We start from the raw sequence: 26499 nt of genomic DNA, 5'->3' as shown, positions 1-26499 counted from the left end.
CATCTTTTTCATCTAATAAGCTCAGAGTTATCACAATTTCTTCTTCCATAGATTCCTACAAAACATTAGTCACTTCTTGAACAGCAGAGACCTTCTCAATAAATTCAATAATATCGGCATCGTATTTATAATTTTTACATCAATATTTAAGTATAACATAATTTTCAGATTTATAAAGAGCATCATCATAATCTTCATACTTTTCAAACAAAGATTCAATTTCATAAGCACATTTAAAAGCAACAAATTCTTCTATTTGTTTCACATTATAGTAATCATATACACCATTAGCATAAGAAGCCAATATTTCATTATCATTAAATTCACATTGAAAGGAAAGGTGTGGAGCCTCCATGTTAGAGTAACAAGTATAATCATACATAGAGCACATATTCCAAGCATACCAACGCAATATTTTAATTTGATCCCATAAATGTTTTCCTTTTTGAGACAAACAATAATCTCTAAAGTATTCCTGGTGATCCAAAGTATCTTCCATTATCAAGTTGAATGGGGATTTATCAGGATTATTAAAGTATTATTTTAGGAGGTTCCTCGTCTCCGTGAGTAGCAAGTACAACTAATTTTTGTTGGTATTTCGTGTTTCATATTCATGATAAAGATATAAAACAACATAGAACAGAAAACAAAATATATTTAGAGATAAAGCCAACAAGCGCACACGAGAATATTCATCCCACGCTATTGTTCCCCCGCAACGGCGTAGAGTCTTTTTCGATAAATAAGAGTTTCGAACCCAACGAGGAGCTAAAGGTAAGATTTATATTCTCTTACAACTCTACGCACCCCAACTCTTGCTCTACCTAGAAACAAGTAATAAAACTGCTTTGTAGGAATAAAATTAGAAGTACTCCCTCCATCCCGAATTATAAGAGCGTTTTCCAGAATTCCGACAGCATCGATATGTGACAAAAAGTCATTTCTACCCCTGCTATCGTCGTCCCTGTGATCACCTTCCCTGCGATCCCACTAAGCTGCGGAGGATTTCAAATTCAAAATCCTCCTACTCCTAGGCGAGGAAAAGCTCCAGCGCCTGGGCACCTCCCGCTCCAGCCCCGGGCATCTCGCCGCTCCCGCCCCTGGGCACCTCGCCGCTCCCGCCCCTGGGCACCTCCTCGCCCAGGCCCCCAGCTCCTCCACACCTAGCGCATCTTGTTGCTCGCTGCGTTCCGGGCTGCAGCAAATTCAAGAGAAATCAGTAGAGAAGATTACAGGGAAGGTCACCAGAAGATTACAGTGAAGCAGAGAAGATTAAATTGACAGCAAGAAGCTTACATGGAAGGAGAGTAGATTAAATTGACAACAAGAAGATTACAGGGAAGGAGAGTAGCTCCGGCTCCAGTAGCAACATCAACAGAGAAGAGAGAAAATTGACAGCAAGAAGATTACAAAGACAGAGAGAATTGACAGCAAGAATAATTGACAGTAGAGAAATCAGCAGGTTCCTGTTCCTATGAGAGAGGCTTGGTTCATGTTGCTGTAGGAAGATTACAAAGACAAGGTGTACTCCAGGAAATTTAATTGACAGCAATTATCACCAATATTACAATTTACTCCATGAGTAGCTACATTGACAGAAATACTGCTTGAATTGTTTGCACGAATTTGACATCAACAAAACTGCTCCAAGAGTAATGAAGTGCTCATGATCTACTGTGAATATTTAAATTTATGCTAACAAAGCTCATGATCTGGAGTACTCCATTATGCACAGTAGGATCAGTTTATGTCAAAACAATGTTTGATAATCTAGTACTCTTGCATATTCATTTCATGACACAATGATTGGAAATTTTGCATATTCATTTCATGAACAAAGGATATACTATGCTTTTGCATATTAACAATAACAACTACTCCACCTGTTCATGTTGTACTAGGAGTAAAGATTACAGCACATCTCCGAAGATGGTTCTCCCAGATCTAAACTGCACTCCACCCGGACAAGAAGAAGAAGATGCTAATATGCAAGATGAAAATGTGAATATGCAAGATGAAGAACTAGCACAAGTAGAAGCAGGAGGTATACTTCATGTTAACTGAATTTGAATTCAGCTAACATAAAAATTCAGTTAAATGCTTTTGCAAGCACTTAGCTTAGTTTTTGTGCACCTAGGTGCATTTAAATTCAGCCAAATGCTTGTAAAAGCATTTTGCTGAATTTAAACGCACCTAGGTGCATGAGTTTTTATGCACCTAGGTACTTTTATAAGCAGTTACGTGCATTTTTGCTGAATTTATATTCACATAGGTGCATTTTCTTGTTGCATTGATACAGTAGGTGTTGAGCAAATAAAGAGGCAAAGAAAATCACTAACAGATGAGAAGAGATATGCTACTTACATGGCTATGCAAGCCCTAAGTATGAAAAGGGGTGGGGACTTGAAAGGGAAGGATAAGAAGGATGTGGCTGCATTGTTTGATGTACACATCCAACTTATTCGGAAAATTTGGAGGACAACAAAGAAATAGATTGCTCTTGGTCAGGAGGTGAAGGTGTCAAGCCAGAAAAAAGGAAAAGTTGGCAGAAAAGCGGCTGATGGCTTTCTATCACAAATCCCCACAGTTCCACTAAACAGAAGGTCAAGCATAAGATCACTTGCTGTTGCACTGGGTGTCAGTCGGACCACGCTACACAGGACGTTCCAGCTTAAAAAGATAAGGAGGCACTCCAACAGGGTGAAGCCCCCTTCGAAAGAGAAGAATAAGGGAGAAAGGGTTCAATTCTGCATGTCTATGCTTGACCAAAGAACCCTAGGGAATGAAAGAATTAGCTTCAATAGTATGCACAATATTGTGCATATTGATGAAAAGTGGTTCCTTATGACTAAAAGGGATAGAAACTACTACCTATTGCCGGATGAAGAAGACCCGGTAAGACCAGTTCCAAACAAGATCGGAAAAGTGATGTTTCTCACAGTAGTTGCCAGGCCCAGATACGACGCTGACGGGAATGTCACTTTCTCAGGAAAGATTGGGGTTTGGCCTTTCGTCATGGAAGTTGCAGCTCAAAGAAGGAGTGGAAATAGAGAACGAGGAGTCCTAGAGATCAAGTCGCTCATAGTCAACAGAGTAGTCATGAGACAATACATGATTGAGAAAGTTGTTCTGGCGATAAAAAATGTGTGGCCTGTAGAAGATGTTGGACAAACAGTCTTCATCCAACAGGACAACGCAAGGACACACATTCTGCCTAATGATGCTGAGTTCGCACAAGCAGTGGTTGAGACCGGTATGGACATCAAACTGATGCAACAGCCCCCAAATTCTCCCGACTTGAACGCTCTTGACCTTGGTTACTTCAGATCCCTCGAGTCTCTAACGGACTGCAGAGCCCCTACCACCATTCCGGAGCTAATTCAAGGGGTCCAGGAAGAATTTGATGACTATGAAGTTGGAAAGCTCAATAGAATCTTCCTCACACTTCAAACATGTATGGTGCAAATAATGAATCATGCATGAGGAAATGCTTACAAAATTCCGCATGCGAACAAAGCAAGATTTGAAAGGCAAGGAACTCTACCTCTTAGCATCCATTTCCCTCGTGAAGTGTATTACAATGCCTTAGAGAATCTGGAACAAGATGAACACTGAAGAGAGGCTAGTTGCCTGTGATCAGAGGCTTTGTGTGGAGAGGCTGGTTGCTTGTGATCAGAGGCTTTGTGTGGAGAGGCTAGTTGGTTGTGATCAGAGGCTTTGTGTGGAGAGGCTAGTTGCTTGTGATCAGAGGCTTTGTGTGGAGAGACTAGTTGCTTATGATCAAAGGCTTTGTATGGAGAGGCTAGTTGCTTGTGTGGAGAGGATTGTGATCCATATGTTTGTAGTCCTTGTGAAGTGTAATCCATACTCCATATATTGTTACTCCATATATTTGTTGATGATGTGGATACTCCATTGTGGATTTCTCAAAAGTTGTTTGTGAACTTTTTTATTTCTTAAAGTTTTTTCTAAATTTTTTGATTTCTCAGAGTTGTTTGTGAATTTTGTTTCCGAATTCAAAGAGAGGAGAGGAGAGCTCTCGCACTACATCATCTACTCTAAATTTTCAGAGTACTACCACCAGAAGTACTCTGCATTTCTGCATCATCTTCCAAGTACTCCTCTAAGTGCTTGGGAAATTTTTCCACAAGCTTATCTAAAGGAGTAGATGAAGTACAATAAACAGGAGTACACCTACAATAAACAGGAGTACATCCATTACATCAGATATGTACTGGCATCATGACCAGCTAGCTCCCGGACACTACTCATGAGTCAACTTTGAAAGATACAGATAAACCTACTGTAAAATTCAGTAAACAACACATAGTCACTGAACTTACTGTAAGAAATTACTCCATGAACTAAACTGAATTAAACAGGAGTAAAACCTAAAAGTTTGCTGAACTAAACTGAATTTATACTTATAAATTTAGTTAAGTTTACACTTAACTTAACTGAATTTATACTTACAAATTCAGTTAACTTTAGTGAAGTTTAACTGAATCCTACTCAGTGAGTACTTAATGTTTTCTTCTTGGTCAGCTTTGCAGAAAATAAATTAACCGGTGAAGCAAGCGGCGCTTTGGGAAGTTGCTGTAACAGCAATGTTAAACAAGCAAGAACGGGGAGGGGGCATTTCTGTAAGCTTTGTTGTCTGTTAGTACTATTGCTTTGTTCAGCAATGGAGTAAGCCTAATGTAAAATTTAGTACCAACAATGGAGTAAGCCTACTGTAAAATGGAAGTAAGCCTACCAACAATGGAGTAAATACCAGCTATGGAGTAAGCCTACCAGCAATGGAGTACTCTGTTCGGTGCTACTGTTGGCCATGTAGAGGGGCGGGAGGTCGTGGATCCAGTCGTCCTTGGCGTTGTCGTCTGCCCTGAGCGAATCCAGCCGGATCCAATCGTCCTTGCAGGTGGTGAATCCAGCCGGAGTCACAGAGGCCCCTTCCGCCGCCGCAGGCGAGCTTCTGGTCCCGCAGCGCCGCGCCGGTCGCTGTGCAGGTGGGCGGATGGGAGCAGAGCCGCGGCGCCACAGCTGCTGTGTGGGCATCGACCCCCTCCCCCACAAGCTCGCTCACCTCATCGCCGCGCCGCCGCAGCAGTCGCCGATGCAGATCCACCTGAGTAAAAAGGTGATCTTTGACACGGCGACACCATCTTTGGAGGGGAGTGGGTGAGCGAGGGGAATGGGATAGGAGACGCTGACGAGAGGGAGGCGGGGACGACGCCGACGAGAGGGGGGCGCAAACGACGCCGGCGAGAGGAATGGGTGAGTTGTAGAGAGGCTGGCGAGGGAAAAGTGAGCTTACAGAGGAGCGGGCGAGGGGAATGGGAGCTGTCGGGGTGAGGGTAAAATCGAAAAGCGAGAAAGTTTCCTTACGCTCGCGATTTTGTACATGGAGAGCAAAACGCTCTTATAATTCGGGACGGAGGGAGTATTTTGCAAAAATAATAAAAGTTTGTTTGTTTAGTAAAGAACTTTTATAGAACAGTGAGAAAGATTGTCCCTAAGTAATTAAATATAACACGACAGATACTTATCATATACAATGAAGAAGAGACATCACTAACATACTTTCCGTACTTGAATCACATGTTCTTATGATTGAAACTCTAACAAGTATCCACAACTATTAAAGATCATTAAGGTAAAACCCAATCATAGATTTAAGTAACAAGATCCCTTTACTTCCATACACAACAGCCCCTTTACTCGTGTTTAAGCTTCTAACTTTCGCAAGCCAATATAAACAAATCATAAACGTATTTAATAGTTTCCACACATGCGGGTGGCACAACTCATATCAATCACACCATACCATAATTAACCAGTAAGATAAAAGGAATCAGTCAAACTACACTCCACCTGACACGTGAGGAAAGCACCGAAACCTCACTGACTGAAGGGCCCGAGCACAACAAAGCAGCGGCGGTTTAGTCATTGACAAGAGTCAAGAGGTGAAGAGGTTCGCCGGCTAATCCCGGTCTTGCTCTCGCCTCAAGTGCTTTTCCGCCTTCACACACAAAGCAAACACCTCAGTTCAGCTCTCCCCGTTCACCACCCAGGGCCAGGGGTCAGGCACTGTTCCACTGGTGAGCGATGGCGATGGTCACGGCTGACGCCTCCGCCGCCGCCGACGCCGCCACGAAGCAGCCAGAAGCCGACAAGGATTACAGCTCCTACAACGGCGCCTCCACCGCGGGTGTGGGCGGAGGGGCCCGCCGCGGCGGCGGCGGCGTTGTGGAATCTGTGGTGGCGCGGTGGAAGCGGGAGGACATGCTCGACAAGTGCCCCCTCGCGCTGCACGCCGCCGCCGCCGCCTTCGCCTTCGTCGCGCTCGTGCTCGTCGCCTCCAACCAGCACGGCGACTGGATGCAGTTCGACCGCTACCAGGAGTACATGTGCGCCGATTTGAGCTTGGCCGCCTAGGGCTGGTCTTCGATCCGTGCTTCTTAAGCGTCTTACATCTGCTGTGTTGTTGCTAGATACCTGCTGGCGATCGCGGCGCTGGCCTTCGCCTACTCGCTGGCGCAGGCGCTGCGGCACGCGCACCGGATGCGCAGCGGCGCCGACCCCATCTCCGCGCCGTCCGCGAGGCTTTTCGATTTCATTGCTGACCAGGCGAGTTCTTTCGACCTGCTAGTTTGCAGCTGTTATCATCATTTCTCCTTGTTATCTGATAAGAGTTCATGTGGTTTGAATCTCTCAATTGGACCAATGTTTGCTGCTCAGGGAAGGGAAAGTAGGGGACCGTATAATATTAAGAGATAAGAGAACTCAGCAGATAAAGTGTGGCCGAAATTTACCATGTTAAAGTAAGAATAGCGACAGGGGAGTAGAGATTCCAAATCCATTTGTAAAGGAGACATCAATCCACTAGACTAGGTTTTTTTTCTATGTGTGTGGAATCCAAATGAGCTGAGCGCTCAATACACTGATACCCTGATAGGTACTGTATTGTTCTTCGATTGGCTTTGGAATGGGGGCGTCTTTATTCTTTAACTGTCAGAGTAAGATTGGTCTATGGAATGTAGAACACAGCAGTATTCTGGTTCAAGACATAGCTACAATTTCACAAATTACAACCCATACCGCCTCTTGTTTCTTTGTGGAAACAACTAAAATATGGTACATGTAGCTCTCGATAATGGTCCAATAATTCAATCTGTATGGCAACCCAACAACAACCATCTCTGATAATGTTGTGGCGTTGGAATGGGGAGATTAGAGTGGTTGGGGAGTGGTTAGGGCCAGCCATGAGCTATTAGAAGTTGCTCCGTGTTTGATGTATGTTCTCAATCATTGGTTTGCTTCGAGCTTTGGAATAGTACAATACTAGATGGCAAAAAATAGTTCATGTTGTCCAGTGCATGTTGCGTAAATACAGATAAATGGATGTAATCGTCAACTTTCAAATGTTTTGGGACCACATTTACTTAGGATGCCCTGGAGGGTATGAATGTTTTAAACCCGTGTTGTTGCTACTTAATTAAGGTTCTTTTATGAGCTTCTGCCTTCTGCAAATAATATGATTGTTTAGCAGCTTACTTTCATGGCTTTGAATCCCATGTGAAGAAACAATGGAATTTGTATTAGTGGACCCCAATATGCTACTGATACTTGAAGTAGTTTTGCTGGAACTTGGCCCTTGCTAAATTTACTTTACCGGTGCAAATAGCTAGGTTTTGTTAATTAATGAAAGTATGACTAATAATGTGGCTAGTCAGAATGTTGCAGTCCATGAAATTCTTACACATGCATGCTTAAGGAAATCAGTTTTTGGACCAAACATGTTTTCCATGTTAACCCTTGGGTTTTTCGGATAATGGCTAAACTACTATTGTGGTTATATTTTATCTCAGGCTTTTGTTTCGTGCCATGGTACCATGTTGAATGCAAGATTACAAAATAGTAGGATATTCTGGATTGAGCTAGCTTCCAAAACCTGCATTGGACTTGCCTGTCAATTGTTGTGTTTCTTGAAAACATGTCAGTCAAAATTTCATAATGATGAAATTTGTTGCCCCTGCTAATAGAAACTGGTGAACATATTCGCAGGTAGTCGCATACTTGTTGATGTCTGCTCTATCAGCGGCTATTCCTATCACGAACCGCATGAGAACAGCTGTGATCAACAACTTCACTGACGCGACCGCTGCTGCGATCAGCATGGCCTTCCTTGCATTTGTTGCCCTCGCCTTGTCAGCCACGGTTTCGGGCTACAAGCTCTCCAGACAAATGTACATGTGATGATGTGAATCTTCACTGTAAAAGAGTTAACTGTGACACGAATCATTCATTTCAGAGAAGCAAAATGTGTGGTGTCCCTCTTCCGCACGAATGTGTTGTGCCTTACGGTGATTGGTGTTCATTTTTGGTAGCCACCACATTTGTACATAGGTTTACATGCAGCATTCCTTAATAGTACAATGCTATTTTCAAGTTCTGTTCTTCCATTGTGACTCCGACAACATATTGCTGCTGTGGTGAGATAGGCTGGAGCTATGCTGCGGAGGAGCCTCTCCCTGAGGATCAAACTTTAACTCTGAACATACCATATTTGGCGTACGCTACATGGCACACTCCCGGGTACGAAGCATCTGTGAAGTAGATCTAGCTGGTGAGGCGGTGCTGCGGTATTTACTTCTTCTGCCAGAGCGGGATTTGTGTCTCATGGGTAATCAGAATGTGCGTGAAAAATGATTGCCATCTCAGCCTAGTACTTGTTGTGGGAAAGAGCGGGATTTGTCTCATGGGTAATCAGAATGTGCGTGAAAAATGATTGCCATCTCAGCCTAGTACTTGTTGTGGGAAAGACGTAAATTGGTGCACTGTCATCTCAGCCTAGTACTTTGTTGTGGGAAAGGCATAAATTGCTGCACAAGGAGACAACTCAGAATACAGACTAGATATTTATGAGGATATGTGCTCTTATGGCCAGTTTTGTTATTGCTTCATCTCCAAAGATCTCCATGAAAAGAGGGGGTTGGTCATGCCCTCCCGGGGGTTTTGTTAAACTTAATGTTGATGCTTTTTTTACCATGATTTGCGTAGGGGTACGATTGAGGCGGTACTAAGAGATGACAAAGGCAGATTCATCGTTGGGAGGAATTGAAAGATAAACTGGTGCGCGGATGTCCTGTTGGCTGAAGCTTTGGCTCTCAAACTCGATATATCGCTTGCGCAAAGGACGGTATGCAATCGTATTATTATTAACTCGGTCAACCTGAAGGAGATTAATACCATGGAGGATGGAGAACGGTCGGAACGGCTGGTAGCGGCAGCCTTTGATGATTGTTTTTATTTTGCTTGAGATTTCCCTATTTCTAGGTCCGAGCATTGTGATATAAAAACAAATAAAGTTCCTCACGAGCTTGCTAGATTAGCTCAATTTTCTTTGGCTTCTGATTGGTTTGAGGAGCCATGAAATGAAGTTGTACACGTCCTCACAATTTTTTAAGAAGGAGGATATACCCTCGGCCTCTGCATCGGGGCGATGCATGCAGCCATTTTATTATTTATTCACAAAGACCATACAAAGTAATACATCGGTAAGCCTGAAGCCACCATCTAGGCAACACTTGTTGCTACTCTTATCCCCTTGATGAAGGTGTGCCGAATGTCCGAGCCGAATACCAAACAAACATCGCACCAAAACCTAACATCTGAAGCCGGATGCCCTAGCCCAGCCACACACCTGGACTGGGTCGCACACCGGTCCGGCACACTCTCAGAGGCTGCCGCTGCCATCTTCCACTAGTCCATCTCCAGAGCAGGAACTGACGCGTCGACCTTGCCTGGCCTGCCGTCGACGCCACCACGGCGCCAGACAACGCCACTATCCTACACGTATCCGTCCACACACGTCCGTCGCCGAACCTCCACAACGCCATGCCGCCGGGATCCTTCATCAGCCTTGCGGTAGGTGTAACACCACTCCTCCTCTTGTCCCCTCTAGCCAGCTGTTGCCCCAAAACGATGCCCCAAGAAGGGACACCGGCATCGAAGGTGCCATCATCGTCGGATCCGGTAGACCCAGATCTAGAGTTTCCCCCGGAGCATCACGAGTGGGGTGCCACGACCTGCAACAACGATGCCTCGAGAAGGGAACGACGTCACAGACGCCGCCATCGTTCGCCATGACCGTAGTCGACTCAATTTTCACCGGAAGTCGCGTCCCCCGGATCTCACAGCTAGGTGGAGCCGAAAGGAGCCTCGCCGTGGAGACGAGGGACGTCGTCGGCATGCCGGCAGGGAGCCTCCAGCAGGCCGTCACCAGTCCTCCTCGTGCCACCGGCCGGGCAAGACCAAACCGTGATGGATCTGGACAGGACGCCAGATCCACAACCATCGATGCCATCCATCTACACGCAGCCGCCACCCTCGCTGAGTGGAGCGCTGCCGCCGCCACCACCACCACCCAACCTCAGGTCACCGCCGGCCATGGAGGCATCGATCGCCGCCATGCAGCAGGGGCGCCGCCCTGACTACCGCCTGGGCCTCCCTGCATGAAACTCCTCCTCACAGGGATACCGCGGCGACCACCCGCCCTGGATCTGGCGTCGGTTGAGGGCGCCGCAGCCCTGCTGAAGTCGACACGCTGATCCGCTCGAGGCCTTCAGCGAGCCGCCACTGACGGGATCCAAGCAGGAAGAGAGAGAACGCCCCACCGCCGCCGTCCTCGAACCCGCACAGTCTTTACCGACAAGGTCTCAGGCGGTGGCGAGACAAGGAGGAGACTGGTGGATTGCCTCGGCGGGGAGATAGATCGCCCCCGCGGTCACCCGAGCCCACGTCCTCACAAATGATGTAATGGTTATTACAAAGGAATAAAGTTTGTGATTTTCTTCAAAAATAAACTCTAGGGTTGTGAACTGGGCCTATTGTTTTGAAGCCCTCCTCACGGCTAACTTTTACGTTTTTTCTGGATTAAAATTACCATGCATTAACATGTGAGTTGCTGAACAAATCAGAGCTAGTCACTGACATTAAGAAGTTACTCCCTCTATTCCAAAATAATTGAAGTTCAAGAATTATCATAAGCAAAAAAATTAAATGTAAGTAACACGTTATTAAGTTTTATCATGTCTATACAAAATCTGCTAAGATCTATAATATCAAATACCTATATAAAATATGCTAAGATCTACAACATCAAACACATACAAAATCTGCTAAGATCCACGACATTAAATACATATAGTACGGAAATATAGTTTATAACGAGCCTACTAAAACTAATTTGGTATTGTAGATGTTGAAATATTTTTCTATAAACTTGGTCAAACCTAAATAGGTTAGACTTAGGAAAAACCTAGAACTTCAATTAATTTGGAACATACGAAGTATCTAGTCGGTAATATGTGAGTTCCTGCCTATCCATAAGTAGTTATTAGTTTCACATTATACCTTGTGCGTGTTAATAGCCACTAATATGCAAGTTATTGTGATATTCCCAGATAGTCAACGACTTCAAAACTAGACTTTACTTGAGTCATGGGGTAAGGGTGCCATAGTGATAAGTGTGACAGGGGCAACTAGGTAACTACATCAAGACCATGTTGGTATGGTACCTTTCCATGAACAATTAAGTGTGCACATGCAACACACGTATCTTCAAGGGGTCATGATTCACTCTCTCCTAACGTATACCGCTAAGAGGATACGGGTGGCCACAGTTTGCCCCTCCCCTTTGTCATCGAGTTAGTGGGTCTCCGGCTCCTTAGTCCTGCTCCCACTCGCTTTGTTGTCGAGATAGTGGATCACCACCTCCTTAGTCCGTCGCTCCAACGACGAGAGGTCTTAAGGGCACCATGGCGCTTCCACGACAGCGTGTACATAGGTTTCACATTGCCGTTTGTAGGGGCATCACATCACTAGCAAGGAAATCGTTGCACTTTACCCTGCTCGCCTCCACATGGGTCGTGTTGTAGTGAACCAAAAAATGATCGGAAACGTAATATTCGTGCAATATTTTTATTCTTCCAGGGGAAACAACAATATGTTAATCATCATGAAAAGAGTTACAATGTCACTTACGACCAGCGGGCTAATATCATCAGGGTATTCATCTAACCAAGCTATGAGCACATCAATTTCTTGACAACGCCACTAGTTCATTTGCTACTTTAATGCTCACTCTCTCCCCAACGTCCTTTGAAACAAACTTAAATTAGTCTTCAAATGGTTAATGTCTTTGTAGATGTTCGAAATGAGGCACCAAAATCTTTGTTGCTTTTGAAGACATTGACAACATAAGCATTATCCTATTTCAAAACAATGCGAGAAACAAGGAGGTCTTCACGAGGAGGAGGCCGATTTAGCATGCTCAGGCTTCGGCTTCCACCATGTCCCCAATGCAGGTTTGGTCATTATTTTGACGAAAAGAAGCATCGATGTTTACCTTTTCACAATGTTTCTCCAGTCTTGACCGCCTATTTAGCTACCTGACCACTTGTATAGTGAAAATCCGCATCATGTGTACCTGCAAAATAGAATTTTTACAATTGTCAGGGGGTTGAGTTTTTGCATCATTTCCCCATGTCATATTGATGGTGCTTCAAAAAACATAAAAAATAATTGATTCCACTCCATCAGAAAATAAACACTAGTGGGTCTCAATATGTTCGACCAATTGCCTTGGAGCTTATCTTGTATGGACAGCCAAAGTATTGGTCTTGAGGGCATGTTGATTACATCTTGGCCTACCACTCCTATAAAGGATGTTGTAGTACCTGCCTCCAAGGGGCATCCGTGCTTGCGTGTGCGCCTCGCGCCGATGCCTGCCTATCACCCTCCCCGTCGTCTGATCGTGCCCGAGTGTTCCTCATCGATTCGGCGTCCTTGGGGGCTGATACGTCTCCAACGTATCTATAAATTTTGATTGTTCCATGATGTTATATTATCAAACTTGGATGTTTTATATACATTTACTAGTAAATTTATATCATTTTTTGGGATTAACCTATTGACATAGTGCCCAGTGCTAGTTGCAGTTTTTTGCTTGTTTTTTACTTCGCAGAATATCAATACCAAACGAAGTCCAAATTTCACGAAACTTTTTGGAGATTTTTTTTATGGTGATAAAGGTGTTGGGGAACGCAGTATTTCAAAAAATTTCCTATGATCACGCAAGATCTATCTAGGAGATGCATAGCAACGAGACGGGAGGGTGTGTCCACGTATCCTCGTAGACCGAAAGCGGAAGCGTTTAGTAACTGATGTAGTCGAACGTCTTCACGATCCAACCGATCCAAGTACCGAATGTACGGCACCTCCATGTTCAGCACACGTTCAGCACGATGACGTCCCTCGAGCTCTTGATCCAATAGAGGGTCAAGGGAGAATTCCGTCAGCACGACAGCGTGGCGACGGTGATGATGAAGTTACCGGCGCAGGGCTTCGGCTAAGCACTACGACGATATGACCGAGGTGTTAAACTCTGGAGGGGGGCACCGCACACGGCTAAGAGATTGTATGTTGTACTTTGGGGTGCCCCCACCCCCGTATATAAAGGAGGAGGGGAGGAGGCGGCCGGCCTAGGGGGCGCGCCAAAGGGGCGAGTTCAACTAGGACTCCCAATGCTAGTTGGACTCCCTTTCCTTTTTCCGGAAGGGGGAAAGAGGGAAGGGAGAGGAAGAGGAGAAGGAAAGGGGGCGTGACGATGACGTGTACCTAGGGTAGGGTAATAGGCCTGACCTAGGCACCCTTCCCAAGGACACTGCCCTGCAGTCAAAGACATTCAAATGACAACAACATCTACCGACTGAAATCACCACAGAGTGCAACCCACTCGACCAACAGTTCCACTCGGATAACACAATTCCATTCGACCAGGATAAAACCATTCGACCATATCAGAAACCACTCGGAGTACAGAAGATCTAAAGTCACTCAAGATGGCAACGGTCAGGCGTTCACTCCGTAGTCTTAATGATCATTTATATGACTTTATTGCTGGCGTTACCAGTAACATCCTACCTTTATGTACATTGAACCCCTTGTAACGTGGGTTGGCTGGGGTCCTGACGCACTCTATATAAGCCACCCCCTCCACTGGCACAAGGGTTCGCACCCCTTGTAACTTCACGCATAATCTAGTCGACCGCCTCCGGGCACCGAGACGTAGGGTTGTTACTTCCTTCGAGAAAGGCCTGAACTCGTAAATCTTGCGTGCACAACCTCATCGTAGCTAGGATCTTGCCTCCTCCTACGTACCCCTATTCTACTGTCAGACTTAGAACCACGACAGTTGGCGCCCACAGTGGGGCAGGTGTCTTAGCGACTTTCCGGTGAGGTTGCGATTTTTTCCAATTCCCATCATCATGGTTTCCGGGGGAGGATTGGCTGAGGGCCGCGAGATCCGTCTCGGCGCGCTCGTTTTCATCACCGACGACTCGGCCTGGCTCCAGGAGGGCCCCCCTCGACGTCGAGGCACTCCCCGTCCGCGGGGCGACGCACTTTCGCGCGTGCGTCCGCGGCATTCTTCTGCGGCAGCCGTCGACTCATTATCGGCCGGCTCCCGCAATGTCTTCACTTCCTGCTGCTCGTCGCCGCAAGCGATCTGGTCGAGCGTGACTTCAACGGTGGGTGAAGCACGCGGTGGCCCGTCAGTCGGCCACCCCTCAAGTCGCGGCAATCAAGCCCGACGAATCTCTCTACGGGCTATTCGACCTGTCGACTGGCTCCGTCGAGACCCTGTCCGAGTGCGACAGCAGCGACCCCGTGGCAGAAGTCCTGATGGTCGACACGCCATGCAGCCCGCCTGGTTTCTGTCGTGGCGACAGCGGCGGCGATCCATCGCGTGTTCATGAGGAATATCATCCCGAAGCCCTCACTTCGCGGCAGAGGGAGGAGCTGCACCGCCGCAATGTGGAGGCCCTCCACATTCCCATCATCGGGGAGACCGCCGAGGCCTGGGCCTTGGAGGCTGCGCACCTGGCCACTTTGGCTGAGCGCGCACGGCTGGAGAACCTTCAACATTCACTCGACGAGCGCGCTCGGCAGCAGATTCCTGAATCCAGGCGACAGTTGTTCCCACGTGGACCTCAGGTATACCGCACTCCGATTCAGAATCTTACAGCTGCAACCCGTATAGCAGAGTCAATCCAGCCGTCCCAGTCAGAGGCTGGAAGAGGTTTGATGCAGATCAGGGCGCTGCTCCGGGCAGTAGGAGAACAAAACACAGTTGTTTCTCAGTCTCGCAACAGGATCCACAGCAGATCTGTGGTGGCTGACACAGTACAGTCGGCTCACAGCCCAAGATCGCCCCTGTGGCGTGAGGGACGTGGGCATCGCCAAGAGCAGTATTTGGGTCGGAATCACGAGCAGTATGATCATCGACTCGGCCGTGATGACCGCCGTCGAGTGCCTATGCCCCCTCCGAGGAGCGGATCATATGTGCCCCGGCAATATGGTGACAGGCGCCCGTACAGCAATGAGCGGAGGGTCCCAGTCGTCCCAAGGGAGCCAGGGTTTGATGCGAGGCCGATCCTCGTTCAAGGCATGGTCGACAGGAACAGAGCACACAGAGAAGGACTCGACAGAGACCGCCCGGCTGGCAGCAGAGTTCATGTCTCCGGACCTGAGTGTTTCAGTAGAGCTATCAGAGCCGTTGAGATTCCTCCCAACTTTAGGTTGGCAACGGGAGTGAGCAAGTTCACCGGTGAGTCGAAGCCTGACACTTGGCTGGAGGATTACCGAGTGGCTGTACAGATCGGTGGTGGTAATGATGAGGTAGCCATGAAGCATCTTCCCCTGATGTTAGAGGGTTCGGCCAGAGCATGGCTGAATCAGTTGGCTCCAGACAGTATATTCAGTTGGGAAGAGTTGGCCCGAGTGTTTGTCAGGACATTTGAGGGCACATGCAAATGACCTGCAGGGTTGGCAGAACTACAACATTGCGTACAAAAACCGAATGAAACTTTGAGGGATTACATCCAGAGGTGGACCACTTTGCATCACACAGTGGAGAATGTGTCTCAGCACCAAGCAGTTTGCGCCTTCAAGGAGGGCGTTCAGTATAGAGAGCTTAACCTGAAATTCGGTCGGATAGGAGACATGACCCTGACCCGAATGATGGAAATAGCCACTCCGTACGCTAACGGCGAAGAAGAAGACCGACTCCGCAGTGGAAAGAGCAAACCAGTCGGCCAGGACACCGGAGGAGGTAATTCCAATCGGAAGCAGAAACGCAAAGCCGAGCCCGCGGGTCCTGGAGAGGCTGCAGTTGTGACCCAAGGAAAGTTCAAGGGAAAGCCTAAGGGGCCCTGGATCCCCAAGAAGGTAAAAGATGAAGCAGGAAATGATGTGTTGGATTCGCCATGTCATATACACACCAAGAAGGATGAAGAGGGGAACCTGATTTATCCCAAGCATAACACTCGACAGTGTCGACTCCTTATCCAGCAGTTCCGAGAGAACCAACCCAGTGAGAAAGAAAAAGAATCTGATAAGGATGAAGACAAAGAGGAGGATGATGGTTTCCCCAATGTCAATTCCACCTTAGTGATTTTTGCTGACGTCGAGAACAAAAGTCGACTGAAAGTCATAAATAGAGAGGTGAACATGGTTGCCCCGGCAACAACGACATATTTCAAGTGGTCAAAGACTCCTATCACATTGGACCAGTCCGATCACCCAGCACACGTAGCCACCCCCGGGAGGCAAGCGTTGGTGGTCGACCTGGTCGTTGGGGGCACCCGACTGACCAAAGTACGGATGGATGGTGGCAGTGGCTTGAATATTTTGTATGCTGAGACCCTTAGGGGGATGGGCATTCCGATGTCCAAACTTAGTGAAAGCAACATGCGGTTCCACGGCGTCATCCCTGGGAAGAAAGCCGATTCACTCGGCCAGATCACTCTTGACGTGGTTTTCAGTGATTCGAGGAATTACTGCAAAGAAAAGTTGACATTTGAAGTTGTGGATTTTCACAGTGCCTATCATGCTATTATGGGCAGACCTGCATATGCCCGTTTCATGGCTCGACCATGTTACGTATACCTCAAGCTGAAGATGCCTGGTCCCAGGGGCGTGATCACAGTCACTGGTAATCGGCAGAGAGCGGAGAGTGCCTCCAAAGGGGCTCAAAGATCGCTGATGAACAGATGGCAGCAATGGAAATGCAAGAATATCAAAAGAACGCAGATCCGAGTGATTTGTTACGTTCCAAGAAGCCTGCTTCAGAATCTGCATTTCAGTCGTCTGGTGAAACGAAGCCAGTTCACATTCACCCGACCGGTCCCAATGCTCCTCCGACTCATATTTCAACAACACTCGACAGAAAATAGGAAGAAGCGCTCATCTAGTTCCTTCGTGATAACTGGGACATCTTTCCATGGAAGCCTTCTGACATGCCAGGTGTACCCAGGGGACTAGCTGAGCACCGTTTGCGGGTCGACCCGAAAGCAAAACCTGTCAAAGAGCATCTCCGTTGGTCCGCCGTGGAGAAGAGGAAGGCCATTGGCGAGGAGGTGGCTCGGCTTCTGGTAGCTGAGTTCATCTGAGAGATATACCACTCCGAGTGGCTCGCCAATGTCGTCATGGTTCCCAAGAATGACGATTCACTTCGCATGTACATCGACTTCAAGCATATCAATCGGGCCTGCCCGAAAGATCACTTCCCTCTTCCCCGCATCGATCAGATTGTTGACTCGAGTGCGGGATGTGAGCGATTGTCCTTTTTGGACGCTTATTCCGGGTACCATCAAATCCGACTGTATGGACCCCACGAGATAAAAACAGCTTTTATCACCCCATTCGGGTGCTTTTGCTATGTTACCATGCCCTTTGGTCTCCAGAATGCTGGTGCCACATTCATGCGCATGATTCAGAAGTGCCTGCTCACTCAAATCAGTCAGAATGTGGAAGCATACATGGATGACATCGTGGTTAAGTCGCGTAAAGGTTCTGACCTGCTGACTGACCTTGCCGAAACCTTTGCCAACCTGAGGAGATATGATATCAAGCTTAATCCATCAAAGTGCACATTCAGAGTCCCAGGTGGAAAGTTACTCGGTTTCCTCGTTTCCGAAAAAGGGATCGATGCAAACCCAGAGAAAGTTGGCGCAATCCTCCGAATGAAGCGCCCTGTGCGTGTGCATGATGTTCAGAAGCTCACTGGTTATTTGGCCGCTTTGAGTCGATTCATCTCTCGTCTCGGTGAAAAGGCATTGCCTCTTTACCGATTGATAAAGAAATTTGATAAGTTCGAGTGGACTCCTAAAGCTGACGCAGCGTTTGCAGAGATCAAAACCCTGCTGTCCACCCAGCTGGTGCTTGCTGCCCCAGTCAGCAAAGAGCCTTTACTGCTTTATATTGCAGCCGCTGGACAAGTTGTCTGTACAGTACTCACGGTCGAGCGGGAAGAAGGTAAAGCCTACAAGGTTCAGCGCCCAGTGTACTATATTTCTGAAGTCTTGACTCCATCCAAGAAGAGATATCCGCATTATCAGAAGCTTGTTTATGGAATTTACTTGACCATGAACAAGGTTGCACATTACTTCTCAGATCATTCGATTACAGTCGTCAGCGACGCTCCATTGTCAGAAATTCTGAACAAGAGAGATGCAACTGGTCGAGTGGCAAAATGGGCGATTGAACTCCTTCCGTTGGATATCAAGTTTGAAGCAAAGAAAGCAATCAAGTCCCAAGCAATAGCAAATTTCCTCGCCGAGTGGGTTGAGCAGCAACAACCGACTCGGATTCACTCGGAGCATTGGACTATGTTCTTTGATGGATCCAAGGGCTCAAACCCCGGTTGATGCGTGACCTCAAGCATGCGGCTGGTGCTTGGGTGGACGAGTTACCATCAATCCTTTGGGGATTGAGAACAACACCAAATCGGTCGACTGGTCGGACCCCTTTCTTCATGGTCTATGGGGCTGAAGCCGTGCTTCCGAGTGATTTGTTTCACAATGTGCCCCGAGTAGAACTTTTTTCAGAAGCAGAAGCAGAACATGCTCGACAAGATGCTGTTGACCTTCTGGAAGAAGAAAGAGAGATGGCTTTGATCTGGTCGACCATTTATCAGCAAGACCTCCGTCGATTCAACGCCAGAAACGTGCGAGGTTGAGCATTTCAGGAAGGTGACCTTGTGCTCCGAGTGGATCAGCAATGTCCCCACAAGCTTGCTCCTGCTTGGGAAGGTCCCTTCATCATCACCAAGGTGCTCCACAATGGAGCATATCACCTCTACAATGTGGAGCACAAGAAGGATGAGCCACGTGCTTGGAATGTAGAGCTGCTCCGCCATTTTTATACTTAAACACTCGAGTCGACGAGTTGTAATAAGAATCGTTCAGTTTGCTTATGAAAGACAAGATTTCTGTAATATCTTAATGATTGTTGTCCTGTCAATACTTGTGTCCAAATCCCCCAGTGGGTGTCTTAGCTGCAAACCCGATTCGCCTAAGTCTCAAAAACTACTTCGAGTGAAGAGCAACCCTCTCACTCGGGGGCTTAGCTGCAGTCCCATACTCGCCTAAGTTTGAAAAATCCTACCGAGTGATGAGCAACCCTCTCACTCGGGGGCTTAGCTGCAGTCCCGTACTCGCCTAAGTTTGAAAAATCCTACCGAGTGAAGAGCAACCCTCTCACTCGGAGGCTTAGCTGCAGTCCCGTACTCGCCTAAGTTTGAAAAATCCTACAGAGTGAAGAGCAACCCTCTCACTCGGGGGCTTAGGTGCAGTCCCGTACTCGCCTAAGTTTGAAAAAACCTACCGAGTGATGAGCAACCCTCTCACTCGGAGGCTTAGCTGCAGTCCCGTACTCGCCTAAGTTTTAAAAATCCTACCGAGTGAAGAGCAACCCTCTCACTCAGGGGCTTAGCTGCAGTCCCGTACTCACCTAAGTTTTAAAAATCCTACCGAGTGATGAGCAACCCTCTCACTCGGAGGCTTAGCTGCAGTCCCGTACTCGCCTAAGTTTTAAAAATCCTACCGAGTAAAGAGCAACGCTCTCACTCGGAGGCTTAGCTGCAGTCCCGTACTCGCCTAAGTTTGAAAAATCCTACCGAGTGAAGAGCAGTCCTCTCACTCGGAGGCTTAGTTGCAGTCCCGTACTCGCCTAAGTTTAAAAATCTCCGAGTGAAGAGCAATCCTCTCCCTCGGGACTTGGCTACATGCTCCATCCTGATCCGCAAGGACGATGAGGTGCAGGTCGTCTGTGACCTTCTCCTCGGAGCTGCGCCACAAATACAATGTGCACTCCATCCTGATCCGCATGGACGACGAGGTGCAGGTCGTCTACGACCCTTTCCTCGGAGCTATGCCACAAATACAATGTACGCTAAATCTCGATCCACAAGAACGACGAGGTGCAGGTCGTCTGCGACCTTCTCCTCAGAGCTGCATGACAAGCACAAAAGTCTGTTCCGAGTGAAGAAACAAGTTCCACTCGGAGACAAAGACAAGCATGTTCAAGGAAAAACCAAGTTTAGATAAATCCCACGAGGTTCCGAACCGCAGATAAAAGTACTCGGGCATCAGGACCGAAGGAGTTTAACGGTTACAAAATCACTCGGCATCCCGAGGCAAATTTAATCAGAGCATAAAGTTTGTTCACTCCGCAGGAGGAGGGCTGGCAGGCTCGACGAACTTGTCCAAGTCGTTTCCATCTGCAATGCGAGTGGCTGCTTCGATGAAGGTTTCCATGAAGGACTGGAAGTCAAGCTTCTTGGTATTGGCGACCTTTAGCGCCGCTAGTTTCTCTTCCTTGGCTTCTTTGCAGTGGACACGAACCAGAGACAGAGCCACGTGCTACCTCTTGAGCACTGCGTTGGTTTTCCCTTGAAGAGGAAAGGGTGATGCAGCAAAGTAGCGTAAGTATTTCCCTCAGTTTTTGAGAACCAAGGTATCAATCCAGTAGGAGGCTACGCGCGAGTCCCTCGCACCTACACAAACAAATAAATCCTCGCAACCAACGCGATAAGGGGTTGTCAATCCCTACACGGTCACTTACGAGAGTGAGATCTGATAGATATGATAGGATAATATTTTTTGTATTTTTGTGATAAAGATGCAAAGTAAAGAAAGCAAAATAAAAACGGCGCCAGAAATAGCTTGTTGTCGGGAGATTAATATGATGGAAAATAGACCCGGGGGCCATAGGTTTCACTAGTGGCTTCTCTCAAGAGCATAAGTATTTTACGGTGGGTGAACAAATTACTGTTGAGCAATTGACAGAATTGAGCATAGTTATGAGAATATCTAGGTATGATCATGTATATAGGCATCACGTCCGAGACAAGTAGACCGACTCCTGCCTGCATCTACTACTATTACTCCACACATCGACCGCTATCCAGCATGCATCTAGAGTACTAAGTTCATAAGAACAGAGTAATGCCTTAAGCAAGATGACATGATGTAGAGGGATAAACTCATGCAATATGATATAAACCCCATCTTGTTATCCTCGATGGCAACAATACTATACGTGCCTTGCTGCCCCTACTGTCACTGGGAAAGGACACCGCAAGATTGAACCCAAAGCTAAGCACTTCTCCCATTGCAAGAAAGATCAATCTAGTAGGCCAAACCAAACTGATAATTCGAAGAGACTTGCAAAGATAACCAATCATACATAAAAGAATTCAGAAGATTCAAATATTGTTCATAGATAAACTTGATCATAAACCCACAATTCATCGGTCTCAACAAACACACCGCAAAAGAAGATTACATCAAATAGATCTCCACAAGAGAGGGGGAGAACATTGCATTGAGATCCAAAAAGAGAGAAGAAGCCATCTAGCTAATAACTATGGACCTGAAGGTCTGAGGTAAACTACTCACACTTCATCGGAGAGGCTATGGTGTTGATATAGAAGCCCTCCATGATCGATGCCCCCTCCGGCGGAGCTCCGGAACAGGCCCCAAGATGGGATCTCACGGGTACAGAAGGTTGCGGCGGTGGAATTAGGTTTTTGGCTCCGTATCTGATCGTTTGGGGGTACGTAGGTATATATAGGAGGAAGGAGTACGTCGGTGGAGCAACGTGGGGCCCACGAGGGTGGAGGGTGCGCCCAGGGGGGTAGGCGCGCCCCCCTACCTCGTGGCTTCCTGGTAGCTTTCTTGACGTAGGGTCCAAGTCCTCTGGATCACGTTCGTTCCGAAAATCACGTTCCCGAAGGTTTCATTCCGTTTGGACTCCGTTTGATATTCTTTTTCTGCGAAACTCTGAAATAGGCAAAAAACAGCAATTCTGGGCTGGGCCTCCGGTTAATAGGTTAGTCCCAAAAATAATATAAAAGTGTATAATAAAGCCCAATAATGTCCAAAACAGAAGATAATATAGCATGGAGCAATCAAAAATTATAGATACGTTGGAGACGTATCAAGCATCCCCAAGCTTAATTCCTGCTCGTCCTCGAGTAGGTAAATTATAAAAACAGAATTTTTGATGTGGAATGCTACTTGGCATAATTTCAATGTAATTCTTCTTAATTGTGGTATGAATATTCAGATCCGAAAGATTCAAGATAAAAGTTCATATTGACATAAAAATAATAATACTTCAAGCATACTAACTAAGCAATTATGTCCTCTCAAAATAACATGGCCAAAGAAAGTTCATCCCTACAAAATCATATAGTTTAGTTATGCTCCATTTTCGTCACACAAGAATGCTCTCATCATGTACAACCCCGATGACAAGCCAAGCAATTGTTTCATACTTTAGTAATCTACAACTTTTTCAACCTTCACGCAATACATGAGCGGGAGCCATGGACATAGCACTTTGGGTGGAATAGAATATGATGATGGGGGTTATGTGGAGAAGACAAAAAAGGAGAAGGTCTCACATCAACGAGGCTAATCAATGAGCTATGGAGATGCCCATCGATTGATGTTAATGCGAGGAGTAGGGATTGCCATGCAACGGATGCACTAGAGCTATAAATATATGAAAGCTCAACAAAAGAAACTAAGTGGGTGTGCATCCAACTTGCTTGCTCATGAAGACCTAGGGCACTTGAGGAGGCCCATTGTTGGAATATACAAGCCAAGTTCTATAATGAAAAATTCCCACTAGTATATGAAAGTGACAAAACAAGAGACTCTCTATTATGAAGATCATGGTGCTACTTTGAAGCACAAGTGTGGTAAAAGGATAGTAACATTGTCCCTTCTCTCTTTTTCTCTCATTTTTTTTGGGCCTTCTCTTTTTTTATGGCCTTTCTCTTTTTTTTATTCCTCACTTGGGACAATGCTCTAGAAAATGATGATCATCACACTTCTATTTATTTACAACTCAATGATTACAACTCGATACTAGAACAAAGTATGACTCTATATGAATGCCTCCGGCGGTGTACCGGGATATGCAATGAACCAAGAGTGACATGTATGAAAGAATTATGAATGGTGGCTTTGCCACAAATACTATGTCAACTACATGATCATGCAAAGCAATATGACAATGATGAACGTGTCATGATAAACTGAATGGTGGAAAGTTGCATGGCAATATATCTCGGAATGGCTATGGAAATGCCATAATAGGTAGGTATGGTGGCTGTTTTGAGGAAGATATAAGGAGGTTTATGTGTGAAAGAGTGTATCATATCACGGGGTTTGGATGCACCGGCGAAGTTTGCACCAACTCTCAATGTGAGAAAGGGCAATGCACGGTACCGAAGAGGCTAGCAATGGTGGAAAGGTGAGAGTGCGTATAATCCATGGACTCAACATTAGTCATAAAGAACTCACATACTTATTGCAAAAATCTACAAGTCATCAAAAACCAAGCACTACGCGCATGCTCCTAGGGGGATAGATTGGTAGGAAAAGACCATCGCTCGTCCCCGACCGCCACTCATAAGGAGGACAATCAAAGAACACCTCATGTTTCAAATTTGTTACATAACGTTTACCATACGTGCATGCTACGGGACTTGCAAACTTCAACACAAGTATTTCTCAAATTCACAACTACTCAACTAGCACAACTTTAATATCACTACCTCCATGTCTCAAAACAATCATCAAGCATCAAACTTCTCTTAGTATTCAAAACACTCATAAGAAAGTTTTTACTATTCTTGAATACCTAGCTTATTAGGATTTTTTAAGCAAATTACCATGCTATTTAAGACTCTCAAAATAATCTAAGTGAAGCATGAGAGATCAATAATTTCTATAAAACAAATCCACCACCGTGCTCTAAAAGATATAAGTGAAGTACTAGAGCAAAAACTATATAACTTAAAAGATATAAGTGAAGCACATAGAGTATTCTAATAATTTCCGAATCATGCGTGTCTCTCTCAAAAAGGTGTGTAAAGCAAATATGATTGTGGTAAACTAAAAAGCAAAGACTCAAATCATACAAGACGCTCCAAGCAAAACACATATCATGTGGTGAATAAAAATATAGCTCCAAGTAAAGTTACCGATGGAAGTAGACGAAAGAGGGGATGCCTTCCGGGGCATCCCCAAGCTTTGGCTTTTAGGTTTCCTTAGATTATCTTGGGGGTTCCATGGGAATACCCAAGCTTAGGCTCTTGCCACTCCTTGTTCCATAATCCATCAAATCTTTCACCCAAAACTTGAAAACTTCACAACACAAAACTCAGCAGAAAATCTCGTGAGCTCCGTTAGCGAAAGAAAACAAAAGACCACTTCAAGGTACTGTAATGAACTCATTCTTTATTTATATTGGTCTTAAAACTACTGTATTCAAACTTCTCTATGGTTTATAAACTATTTTACTAGCCATAGATTCATCAAAATAAGCAAACAACACACGAAAAACAGAATCTGTCAAAAACAGAACAGTCTGTATTAATCTGTAACCAACGCAAACTTCTGGAACTCCAAAAAATCAGCCAAAATAGGAAGACCTAAACAATTTGTTTATTTATCAGCATAAATTGGAATCAATATTTTATCACGTTCTGGTGATTTTTAACAATTATTTTCGTGAATAGAAAGTTTCTGGAATTTTCTGCAAGATCAAATAACTATCATCCAAGAAAATCCTACAGGTCTAACTTGGCACAAACGCTAATTAAAACATAAAAATACATCTAACCAGAGGCCAGAACAAATATTTATTCCTAAACAGAAGCAAAAGGCAAAAAACTAAAAATAAAATTGGGTTTCCTCCCAACAAGCGCTATCGTTTAACGCCCCTAGCCAGCCATAATAGCAAGGATAGATCTAGGTATTGCCATCTTTGGTGGGCAATCCATAAGTGGCTCTCATGATAGATTAATATGGTAATTTTATTTTCTTCCTAGGGAAGTGTTCCATGCCTTTCTTTAATGGAAATTGGAATCTAATATTCCCTTCCTTCATATCAATAATTGCACCAATCGTTCTAAGGAAAGGTCTACCAAGAATAATAGGACATGAAGGATTGCAATCTATGTCAAGAACGATAAAATCTACGGGCACATAGTTCCTATTTGCAACAATAAGAACATCATTAATTCTTCCCATAGGTTTCTTAATAGTGGAATCCGCAAGGTGCAAGTTTAAAGAGCAATCATCAAAAACACGGAAACCTAGCAAATCACACAAAGTTTTTGGAATCGTGGAAACACTAGCACCCAAATCACACAAAGCATAGCATTCATGATCTTTAATTTTAATTTTAATACTAGGTTCACACTCATCATAAAGTTTTCTAGGGATAGAAACTTCCAACTCAAGTTTTTCTTCATAAGATTGCATCAAAGCATCAACGATATGTTTGGTAAAAGCTTTATTTTGACTATAAGCATGAGGAGAATTTAGCACGGATAGCAACAAGGAAATACAATCTATCAAAGAGCAATTATCATAATTAAATTCCTTAAAATCCAATATCTAATGTTTTGATCTCTTCAATCCCACTTTTATCAATTTTAGCATCAAGATCTAAAAACTCCGAATTTCTGGAACGCCTTTTAGGTAAAGGTGGATCATATTCAGTCCCATCATTGTTAATATTCATATTGCAAAACAAAGATTTAATAGGGGACACATCAATAACTTTTAGATCTTCATCTTTGTTTTCATAAAGATTAGAAGAATACGCTTTTATAAAGCAATCTTTCTTAGCATGCATCCTAGCGGTTCTTTCTTTGCACTCATCAATGGAAATTCTCATGGATTTGAGAGACTCATTGATATCATGCTTAGGTGGAATAGATCTAAGTTTCAAAGAATCAACATCAAGAGAAATTCTATCAACGTTCCTAGCCAATTCATCAACTTTAAGCAATTTTTCTTCAAGCAAAGCATTGAAATTCTTTTGCGAATTCATAAATTCCTTAACACTAGTCTCAAATTCAGAGGGCATCTTATTAAAGTTTCCATAATAATTGTTGTAGGAATTACCATAATTATTAGAGGAACTACTAGGGTAAGGCCTAGGATTAAAGTTTCCTCTATACGCGCTTTTACCAAAATTATTCCTACCAACAAAATTCACATCCATAGATTCATTATTATTCTCAATCAAAGTAGAAAAAGGCATATCATTAGGATCAGAAGAAAC

The 26499-nt window shown here is 45.2% G+C and overlaps 2 protein-coding genes across 2 annotated transcripts; one reads left to right on the top strand and one right to left on the bottom strand.

The window, feature by feature from the left end:
- Positions 1-637: 637 nt before the first annotated feature.
- LOC123097735 (uncharacterized) lies at positions 638-5399 on the bottom strand. Its single transcript, XM_044519553.1, has 2 exons — positions 4795-5399; positions 638-1195 (listed from the first exon to the last, which is right to left on the bottom strand). Exons 1-2 carry the CDS (start codon positions 5056-5058, stop codon positions 1031-1033), a joined length of 429 nt encoding a protein of 142 aa, XP_044375488.1. The 5' UTR covers positions 5059-5399; the 3' UTR covers positions 638-1030.
- Positions 5400-5978: 579 nt separating this feature from the next.
- Positions 5979-8451, top strand: LOC123097734 (CASP-like protein 4B2). The gene is made up of 3 exons (XM_044519552.1): positions 5979-6410; positions 6495-6630; positions 8068-8451. The coding sequence occupies exons 1-3, from the start codon at positions 6109-6111 to the stop codon at positions 8257-8259; spliced, it is 630 nt and encodes a 209-aa protein (XP_044375487.1). The 5' UTR covers positions 5979-6108; the 3' UTR covers positions 8260-8451.
- Positions 8452-26499: the final 18048 nt, after the last annotated feature.

Source organism: Triticum aestivum, chromosome 4D, assembly GCF_018294505.1.
Source record: "Triticum aestivum cultivar Chinese Spring chromosome 4D, IWGSC CS RefSeq v2.1, whole genome shotgun sequence".
Classification (NCBI taxonomy): domain Eukaryota; kingdom Viridiplantae; phylum Streptophyta; class Magnoliopsida; order Poales; family Poaceae; genus Triticum; species Triticum aestivum.
The sequence above is the reverse complement of the archived record's forward strand: the minus strand, read 5'-3'. Positions and strand labels throughout refer to the sequence as shown.